The following is a 10,762-nucleotide window of genomic DNA, read 5'->3' on the forward strand; positions in this document are numbered from 1 at the left end:
CGCGACTATCCGGATAATACGAATTCACTGCTTAGAATACCAAGAACATATTCAGTGAATAGTTACCGTACAATAAACTCCTTCTACCCTACAATGTCCCGATTAAATACAAGGCATGGATCTCGTGTCAAGCCTATCTAATTTAATCACTTGCTTACCATTTACTATGCTTAGTTCTATGCAAATTAGAAACTCCTTTCTAATTTCATTTACTCTGGCCAGAGATTCCTGAACTAGCATAAGTGGATCAGCCTTGAACATTCGCTTCCTTCACTGGAAGGGGTAGATCCTTTATTGATCATACACTATCTTCGTGTACAAATTCCTATACCCAGTAGATCCCTAATAATTGTCCCTGGAGACTAAGAACTAAACCAAAGCATAGTTCAGTGTACACAAGATGACTATGATGACCTCAAGTCTAAGGATACTTGTACAACTATCACTATGTGAACAACTGCTGACACGTGAGTGAACTCCATCAGTTGTTCAGCTGGGCGAGTCATGTTCAGTGAACTTATTCTATAATAAGCACCTACATACTAGCTATAGTGTCACCACACAAATATCTATGAGAACAAACATCCTTCATAATGAAGCAAGCATAGTATGTACCGATCTTTGCGGATTATTAATTACCAGTTAGTAATCCTATGACCAGGAACTATTTAAGTTTAGAGTTATCATCTTTTAGGTCTCACTATTATGATCTCATCATAATCCATAAAAAGCTTTACTCTAAACTATGGTATATCTTATTTAAACACTTAAATAGATAAAGCCTGTAATAAAAACAAAACTAGTCTTTTATTAATATCAATGAAATCAAAACAGATTACACAGGAAGTTATTCCTAAATCCTAATACATGATTGGACTTAGGACATATTCCTTTCACGGACGCCATGACCTTCCCACCTTCCAAGTACGATAGTAACTTTTTTAGATCATCCACGCCGACATTTCCTACTCCGGGTATATTTTGAATATTAGTTTGTGGCAAGACCGCATATGTTGCCGCTACTTGATCTTGAGTTTGCTTCATATATTGCGGTTGCGGTAGCACAATAACTTGCGGTTGAAGCATGACTTCTTGCAGTTGTGTTGGCGAAACAGCTTGTGATTGAGGCGTGACTCCTTGCGGTTGTGTTGGCGCAACAGCTTATGGTTGAGGCCGTGTAGCATTCTGAGCATTGACCTTTTGTCGATTTGTCGATCATTGATATTCTCCTTGTTGCTTCCTTCCACCATTATAGATGGTGATGCGTAGATATCTACTTTTTCATTGTTGTCGATATGTGAATTCTCGAGTATCGCTTCTACTTCCCCAGTTGTTGCTCCTCTAATCATCATCTTCATGTTATTTTTCCTTCCTTCTATATTCAAAGCTTCTTTTTATTTTTTCCAGAGAAGGGCATCTATTACCGCGAGGCCTTTCTTCCCTTGTAAGGGGTGTATTAGTTCATCCATGAATACTAATTTCATGTTGATCACTCTTTTACGTTTCCGCAATTAACTTCTTTAGATCTTCATCACTTAATGATATTCCAAGACTTTCCTTTAAATGAGATAGTCTCATTCGTTGTTTTTCAATCTCCAAATCATCGTGACAGATCTCGCTATTAGTACGTCTGGAGCGATGTACATGTGGGATTATCCTCCGCTCTTTATTTGGATCTGGTTGAAGTCGTTGTTCATCATCTGAAATTTCTATAATCAGAATATCCTCAATGTATTGCAAGTGACAGGGTATTATCCTCTGAAAGCGTTTGTCATGGGATACATGACCTTCCTTGTTTTGCTCTTCATAATTTTCCTTAGATTTTCCTTGAGTAGGAGTTCTCTTGGAGCGATGCTTGTGAGAATATCGTTCATACTTCTTCTTCTCACTTTTTTCCATAAGATTCAGTTTTTCTCCAAAGCGATTTAGCATATCGCCCATGCGACAGAGTTGTTCCATTACATCGGTGTTGCTGATGAGTATTGGTGGCGTTTCTCTAGCTAGTGGAGTTTCATGCATATCATAGCGTCTATCTTCATGTTCATGTTGCTGGTAGTATCCATCTTCATGTTGATCTTGCATGTAGCGTCCATTTTCATATTGATCTTGCTATTAGCGTCCATCTTCATATTGATCTTGCTTGTAACGTCCATCTTCATGTTGATCTTGCTTGTAGCATTCATATCCATCAGAGTTGTAGTTATTGTTGTGAGAGTTTTCACCATTGTTAGACATCTTTTCCTTCTAATATTAGATTTGATTCAAGCCCCCTTCTTCTAGCGCCAATTTGTTAAAGGAGGAATTTGGTTAACAAAGATTTGAGATTCGCGGCCGGAATCAAGATTTGCAGCAGTGGTTGGTGATCGGAGAAATCACCAAAGTGCGTTGATTTGTGCTTAAGAAACAGCTGAGATTGCTAGGGTTTATGTTTGCCTTCTCAGATCTCTCAAATACGTACCCTCACAATGTGCCTATGTACCTCCTTTTATAGAGGATCAAGTCGGACGTAGTTCTTGGGGAACAAAGACCTAAATGGACTTGGCTTCTCATTCCGTGGCCCAATAGGAGTTGTCGAACCAACTTCCCATTATAACTCCAACATTGATTTGCTTAATGAGTGTCCAACGATGCGGCCTAGTAAGACACAAGGCTCAGTACGATTTCAGAACTTCACGGATAAGAAAACTCCCCAGCCGGTGCATATCCCATCTGGTACCGCTATTTTCGTCGATCGTAACCGCATGTATAGCCATGACTTACTGCAAATGCTCAAGCGCATCCTTGCCCCCCCGATTAGGATAACCCACTAGACTACATGATAAGTGATCCCAAGCGTATAAGTGCAAAGTGCGAGATAATTCAAAAGTCTCCCGGTGAGGACAACCCGATGAATGTAGAGACAGGGCTCCCAAAGCACCCACTAAGTGTTTACGACTGTTCCCCTGAGAGGACAACTCGCAAGACTACAGAATGACGCCTTCAATATGTTTTCCGAGATGACGGGCTCACGGAGGCTCCCCGCATGCTTAGGGCGCACCTTAGGCATGGGAGGTCCCTCCGGGGCTCCTCCTCTTCACTTGTACTTTTTTAATGTTTCATTTATTTCCCAGTTTAATTGTGGGAGCAACCTCCTGCTAATCCTTTCTAGTTGTTTGCGGAGCGGGCACTTCGTGCGGCCATATAACACAGGGCGCGCCCTAGGAGGGTCTGATGACATTTTCCCGGAGCCCGGATCATTTTTTATTCCTAGATTGCTTTACTCTTTCTCCCTTAGTTTAAAATCATCTTTTATAGACTGTTAATCAATATTTGTTCTTCGTCGTCGTCATCTACTATAGCGACCGTCGTAAAATCGCCATATCGGTCGTCGCACGCCTCCTGCAATACCATGGTTGTTGTACTCTCCAGTTTTGATGGTCGTCGTAAACCTTCATGTAAAACTCTATCAATCGTCGTTGTAACTTCTTATTACCAATAGTCGTCGTAATCAATTTCTATACGGGGCTCCGGAAAAACTCGTCCTTTTTCTTCTTTTGACGAAGACCCGATCTATTTTCTCGAATGCCTGAAAAAATATCCATGATCATTTTATGACATAACAAAAATTAATGAAATATAAGGAAACGAAAATTTAAAAGTGAATTATTCGACCAAAGGGACAAGGAGTAAAATCATTATAATGCGATCTATGCAAACAATTTACTACCATGAATTATAAACAGTCCAGAATTTACATCTTAAACAAAATCAAAGCAAAACAATTACTTTCATAATTTGAACTCAGAAAAGACAAAATAAAGAAATCCCTGGTGAAGGTGAAGTGTGAAACCATTTTCACAATAAATGGAAATATTCAAACAACTGCACCTTATATGTTTTTCAATACATTTACTTGAATTTACTTGAATGTTTTAAGATACGGTTTCGTGATTCATTGGATTTGTTTTTGAAAAATTGGATAATTATTTGTAATTAAATATTAAAAAAAAAAAGAAAATTAGAGCAAAACCGCACTTTGAGTTTGAGTTTTTTCAAACTGAAAAACAGCTCAGTACAAACAGTAGAATATTAAAACAGACAGCAAGCCAAGTGTGTTGCCTCTCTCTCTCTCTCTCGTATAACATATAAGTCTCTGATTAATTAATTTGGTTGTTGCGAATTGAAGAAGCTAAGGCTATGTCGTTAAGGCCAAATGCGAGAACAGAGGTTCGCCGGAACTGTTACAAAGTCGCCGTCGACGCAGATGAAGCACGGAGACGGCGAGGAGACAACATGGTGGAGATAAGAAAGAGTAAGCGTGAAGAGAGTCTGCTTAAGAAGCGTCGCCAAGCATTTGATCCTCCTCAACCTACTAATATCTCTCCTAATGCTGCTACCACTTTTATCGAAAACAAGGTTGTTTTATTTATTTATTCTATATATATTTGTAAAATTATTCGATATATGTTATGTTTGTGAATTGTGACTATTATCGAAAACAGGGATATATGACTGATATCGAAAAGAAGGCCGTTATATTTATTTATTCTATTTTTTCTCGATGGATGTTTGTGAATTGTGACTGTATCGAAAACAAGGATAGATGTTTGTGAATTGTGAATGATATAAAAAAGAAGGCTGTTATATTTGTTTATACTATTGTTTCTCGATATATATTTGTGAATTGTGACAGTTATCGAAAACAAGGATATATGTTTGTGAATTGTGACTGATATCGAAAAGAAGGCCGTTATATTTATTTATTCTATTGTTTTCTCGATGTATGCTTGTGAATTGTGACTATATTAGTATGTTTCAATGCCACGATTGAGTTTTTTTATTTTGCTTTTGAGATCTTATGTCGCTAAATTAGACGATAAATGGCTAGAATTACAGCTCCTGCTATGTTTTTAGTATAATTATGTTGAATTGCTGCATCTACTTTGTTTTTTAGCGGAAGGTGACTATAAAACTAATGGAAACTGTTAGTCTTCGCCGTAAGTCGGTTGGTTTAACAATGTAAGGTCAACTGGCTTAAATTTGAAGTATATTTCAATTGTGACTGTGGACATGAAACCTCTATGTATTGTTTCTGATTGTTAGGCCTAGATTTGGATTAACTCTATGTATTTGTTTTACTAGATGGAGAGTTCTTTTAAATCTCAACTTAAGCTAGTTAATACTTATATCAGTTAATAAATTTACTAATTACTTTGACATTGGTTTTGTTTAGTTATAGGCTCGGTAATTCTATCGGAATATTTGTGCCGTGTATTTTGTAGCATTTTTTTTGAAGAATGAACATGTATTGAGGAGAATTTTTTGAGTGATAGAATGTGGTTTGTTGGGTCTCTTACATGATTATTAAATGCTGTTGCAGGTTGAAAGTCTTCCCTCTATGGTTAATAAGATTTGGTCACTGGACATTAATATGCAGTTGGACGCTACAACACAGTTTCGTAAATTGCTTTCAAAAGGTAAGAGAATGTTGCTTTCATTTTTTTAAGTTTGTTAATTGATATTATTAGACAGTTTTCCTTTGAGGAAAATTTAATTAACAGGAAGAAACCCTCCCATTGAGGAAGTTATACAATCAGGGGTGGTTCCGCGATTTGTCGAATTTCTTATGAGGGCAGACATCCCGCAGCTCCAGGTTTGCAGGAGTGCTATATTTCATTCTGTCCAAACTTTATCTTCATTATGTTTCTTGAGAACTGTGGATATTTGCATCTCTTACAGTTTGAGGCTGCCTGGGCCCTTACAAATATTGCTTCTGGGACCTCGGAAAATACAAAAGTGGTAATTGATCATGGGGCTGTTCCTATCTTTGTGCAACTTATGGGTTCTGCCAGTGATAATGTTCGAGAGCAGGTGAATTTTACAAAACTGATGTCTGTTCCAAATTCTCAAATTATCTGGGAGCACAATGTTAACTGGTGAATTAAAAGATACTATCTGCTCATGCAGGCTGTGTGGGCTTTGGGCAATATAGCTGGTGACTCTCCTCGGTGTCGTGATCATGTTCTTAGTGATGGGGCTTTAATGCCTTTATTAGCTCAGTTAAATGAGCATTCCAAGCTTCCGATGTTAAGAAATGCTGTGTGGACACTATCGAATTTTTGTCGGGGAAAGCCACAGCCTCCATTTGAGCTGGTTAATTTCTTACGCATGCTTTGTTGTTTCTCCAGACAAAACATTGATAATAATTCTTTGTATTATGTAGTAAATTTTCTGAATTATTGGCAGATGAGGCCAGCTCTCCCTGTACTCCAGCGCCTTCTTTATTCAAATGACGAGGAGGTGCTGACAGATGCATGCTGGGCATTCTCTTATCTTTCTGATGGAACAAATGATAGAATTCAAGCCGTAATTGAAGCAGGTGTTTGTCAACGGCTTGTTGAGCTCCTACTGTAAGTGGCATTTGCTCTTTTTCATATATTTTTTCCCAAATCATTTCTCCCTTCAGTACATTTTAATCAAGTTCGTGTGTTTTGCAGTCACCCGTCACCTACAATACTCAGTGCTGCACTTCGAGCAGTTGGAAACGTTGCGACGGGGGATGATGCTCAAACTCAGGTATAAACATGAACTAATGTCTTGGATATTTTGTATCATAAGTCTTGCATTCACTAACTGTAATTTGTAAGCTTTGGGAAGATGCAAGTGTTAAGTTTACTAATAAATTTAAAAATATCCACGTATCTCTCTGGACACCATATCGCTTGTAGTTTGAGCTAGAGAATAGCTTGCAAACCACCTTTCACTTATCTAGTTAAAATCCCATGGTATATTCTTCCTAATTTAGGTTGCCACTGGCGTCTATCTTTGCTCTGTAGAAGGTCCTTATTTGCCTATAACTTTCTTCATGTTGGCTGTATATTGCCAATAGAAAGTAGTTGACTACTTGACGAATTATTCCATGATTCTGAATATTCCATATATTTAACTATGACAGCTAAATTAGCAAAAATAAATAAATTGGACAACTATGTTCATTACTGGTCAAAGAAAATGTGGTTGAAATGTATATTCAACATTCTTATACTTTTGCTAGAAAAGTGGTAAATGACCAAGACAATTCACTCTTAACTGGCGTAAGTGGTATAAATATGCTCAATCTGCTTTGCGCGATAGAATTCTAAATGAAGGCAAAATTAAATAGTGGTCAGACGTAGACAATTTTTGCCAGTTCAAGAAACATATTGAGAAGCATGCATGCTTCTCTTTTTGGATGATGATGCTGTTTATAATTGGTTGTTTCCTATCCGTTGACTCCTATAGGAGCTAGCTAGGCTGACTACTGATGCACTTTTTCCATAACTTGGTCGCACGTCACACTCTATCTGTTCTAGATTTCTACTAAATGTAAAGAATTTTAGTTGACTTGAAGAGTAATTTTTTTATCTTACAGTTGACTGGGTCTGTAAGATAGATGAAGGTTATTGAGCTTATTAGTCATAGGTTTTTCTTCCTAAAGAAATGCAGCCGTATTAAAAGATATAAGTAGGATACTGATACAACATATGAGTTAATTTTGCCAGTTTGAGGTTCGCATTCTCAACTTAATTTTCTGGCTGGTCAATCCATACCTCCTTGCTGGGATTATAAGTAATAACTGGAGCAGTATTATTGCTTTCTCCTTTCTGTTGCAGATGAATATACTTAGATGGCCTTCTGTGGATTCATATTTCATTTAACGACTTACTTCTTGAGTCACATCACTCCATTATTGTTCTACCGGCTGAAGCTAGAACACAGTTTGTGTATTTTGCAATTAAGCAAAATAGAAGCACAATTATTTACTACTTAATTAATTGTTCTGATAGAATTTTCTGCAGTTTGTTGAATGCTCTTTACAACTGCATAAGTTTTTGAACGATGGCTGGATTAAGCAACATAGAAGCGCAATTATTTTTTTCTTTATTAATTTTTCTGATAAAATTTCTGCAGTATGTTGCATACTCTTTACAAATGATTAAGTTTTTGAACAATTTTCGAATCTAGCCAACACAATCGTCAATTCTCTTCCTCAAAGCTACTTTTGAATTTTTGCTTGCAGTGTATCATTGACAATGGTGCACTGCCACGTCTGCTGCGCTTGCTTACCCACAATCACAAGAAAAGCATGAAGAAGGAAGCTTGCTGGACAATTTCAAACATAACTGCTGGAAACAAGGGGCAGATACAGGTTAGTGTTTTCAGTTTAGCAATTTTTATTTAAGTTGTAAGAAATTTAAGTTACTTAAAAGAAATATCCTTTATATTTGGTCATAGCTAAAATCGTAACTGGAACAGATACATGTATATGGGCCTACTTTGTACTTGATCAGTTGATCTAAACTATTAGAGTGATGCTTCTTTTTACTCTATATTTTTCTGTATTTAACTAGTTTCAACTAATTAATCTATGTTATTGGATAATATCAGGCAGTAATCGAGGCTGGATTGATTGGCCCTATCATCAGTCTTCTTCGAACTGCTGAGTTTGATTTAAAAAAAGAGGCAGCATGGGCACTTTCCAATCTTACTTCTGGTGGCAACCATGATCAGATTAAGTATGCTTCAGTGCTAACAGTCTTTTGTTCAGCTTAAGATTTCTTCCTAGCTGTAAACATGATTTTACTGTGTACTGTGTTATTTTTTTGGCAGGTACTTGGTGAAGGAGAACTGCATTAAGCCTTTATGTGATCTACTAGTTTGCCCTGATCCGAGGATTGCCGCTGTCTGTTTAGAAGGACTAGACAACATCTTGAAGGTTGGGGAAGCTGAGAAGAACATGGGTAACAGTGAAGTTAACTACTATGCTCAGATGATTGATGAAGCGGAGGGGTTAGAAAAAATAGAGAATTTGCAGAGCCACGGCAATAATGATATTTACCAAAAGGCGGTGAAAATTCTGGAAACTTACTGGTTGGATGAGGAAGATGATGAATTATTACCTCCAGGTGTTGGAGTTGCCAATGCTAATGTTCCATCAGGCGGATTTAATTTCAGTTGAAGCCTGAAGGTGCTAGAGTCTGTTGAAATTATTTTATTGGGTTTAAAGATGAAAATGCAGAGTTCTTTATTATAAAATTAGCATGGAGTTTTCGTTTTCATATATTAACAGATAAACATAGTCAAAGCCAAGCATTTGGGAATTAGTTGCTATAGTTGTATATTGTTTATTGATAGTATTAGAATGAGATTTATGTGGAAGGTGAAATCAGATTATATTCATATTCATATCAAATGTGTAAAAATTAGAGGGATCAGCAGCCAAGAAGGTCAGAGAGTATTCTCTACAAAACTTTGTGTTTGAAGGTCCTAAAAATATCAAGAGCATATAAGCTCATCTATGGGTCCAAAGTCCGAACCCCTGACTAAGGATGATTGTTGCAGACTTACAATATACCTTATTGCATTTACTGTTTACGAGAATTGTGCTTGAACAATCATTGCCGGGGACATCAACCCTGTATTTCAAATTGACAAACACCGAACTAGAGTAGCCGATTTTTATGTATGGTCGAGAGATGCAGAGGTCAGGGGCTGAGCCTACTGCATGGTGGTTGCCACCGTTCTATTGGAGCATGACATTTTATTGTTTGATATCTGCTGCTGTCTCATGCATTTTATAATGTTTCTTGCATTTTATAGGGGTCCTTGTACTATACATGTTGTTCCCTGTTCTTGTGCGTGCATTTATTAAATAATTGTATTGCTCTGTCAAATTAAAAGGTCTTTACTCGAACAATCTTTGTACTCGTAGATAAGGTCTACATGGTACAATTTAGAGACCTTGCTCTACAGGAGAGATATACCGGTTATTGTTTGCGCAGTTAATTTTGTATCTTTGTTTGTACTTGTTTGTAATATGTACGTGTAATTTGAAACAAGTGTTTTGATGATTTGATCTTATATTAAGTTGAAGCAGCGCCATCAGCAGCTTCTACCGATCCACATTGATTGTTATATGAAATAATTACCAACAAACAGTATCAGCCTTGTTTGCTATCTTGGGTTTTTTAGCCGCCTTCTTGGGTTTTAATCTCTCTGGTAGTGCCTCCAAGGACTTTTAATCCTTTGGAAGAGTGGTACAAGGACTCTAGTTTCTCATATCATGGAAGCATAATCTTTTCTTTTTGGACTGTTTGCATATGTTTCAGAAGCCCGTCTGTAGGTAAAGCCGTAGAGGTTAAGCAGTCAAACAATTACGCTTGCAGTGCTGTCGATGTTTATGGAGTTGTAGTTCCTAACACAAGCAAACTTGAGCAAGCTATATTTACAAGTATCCTCTTCTTAGTAAAGGAGTCTCAATCTCAGACCATAGTAAACTAGCACTTGGAGATATTCCTTTGTCCAGATTCAGTGGCTGTGGCAATGGATTCTAAGCTCTATGTTGACATTGACTGTTTATCAAAATTTAGTGTCAAAGTTTCAAATTTTAACATGGAGGAGAGAAATAAGGGCCGTGAGATGAAAGCGACATAAAATTGCTCTGTTTGGGTGAAGGGGTTGAAAAACTTGCTCTTGATTCCTAACTGGAAGTGGAACATCTGCCCCAAGTTCTTCGTACAGAAAAGAAGCTGATTTGAACAGGTAAACTTATGTTACATACCAAGCATGCCTAAGATGATAATCTTTGTCCAAATCGATGTGATTAATTTTACAATGTACAGTATGCAGTATCTTTTCTCAACATTAGATTTATACTCTAAACTACACCAGGAGGACATAAAAACTTTTAGCTGGAGAAAACAATAATATTTATTCTTTTGGTTTGTTTTCAGCTGGAGGTGTA

At 37.2% G+C, this 10,762-nt stretch overlaps 1 protein-coding gene across 2 annotated transcripts; it reads left to right on the forward strand.

Moving 5' to 3' along the window:
* Positions 1-4,038: 4,038 nt before the first annotated feature.
* LOC141687072 (importin subunit alpha-1a-like) lies at positions 4,039-9,079 on the forward strand. Of its 2 annotated transcripts, none has more exons than XM_074492219.1 (10): positions 4,039-4,395; positions 5,360-5,456; positions 5,541-5,632; positions 5,719-5,850; positions 5,947-6,132; positions 6,226-6,389; positions 6,477-6,555; positions 8,039-8,167; positions 8,407-8,534; positions 8,629-9,079. In XM_074492219.1, exons 1-10 carry the CDS (start codon positions 4,177-4,179, stop codon positions 8,975-8,977), a joined length of 1,575 nt encoding a protein of 524 aa, XP_074348320.1. In that variant the 5' UTR covers positions 4,039-4,176; the 3' UTR covers positions 8,978-9,079. The 2 variants fall into 2 exon arrangements, with proteins under 2 accessions (XP_074348320.1, XP_074348321.1); XM_074492220.1 differs by having other exon boundaries at positions 5,565-5,632.
* The last annotated feature ends 1,683 nt before the right edge of the window (positions 9,080-10,762 follow it).

Source organism: Apium graveolens, chromosome 9 (assembly GCF_009905375.1).
Source record: "Apium graveolens cultivar Ventura chromosome 9, ASM990537v1, whole genome shotgun sequence".
Taxonomy (NCBI): Eukaryota; Viridiplantae; Streptophyta; class Magnoliopsida; order Apiales; family Apiaceae; genus Apium; species Apium graveolens.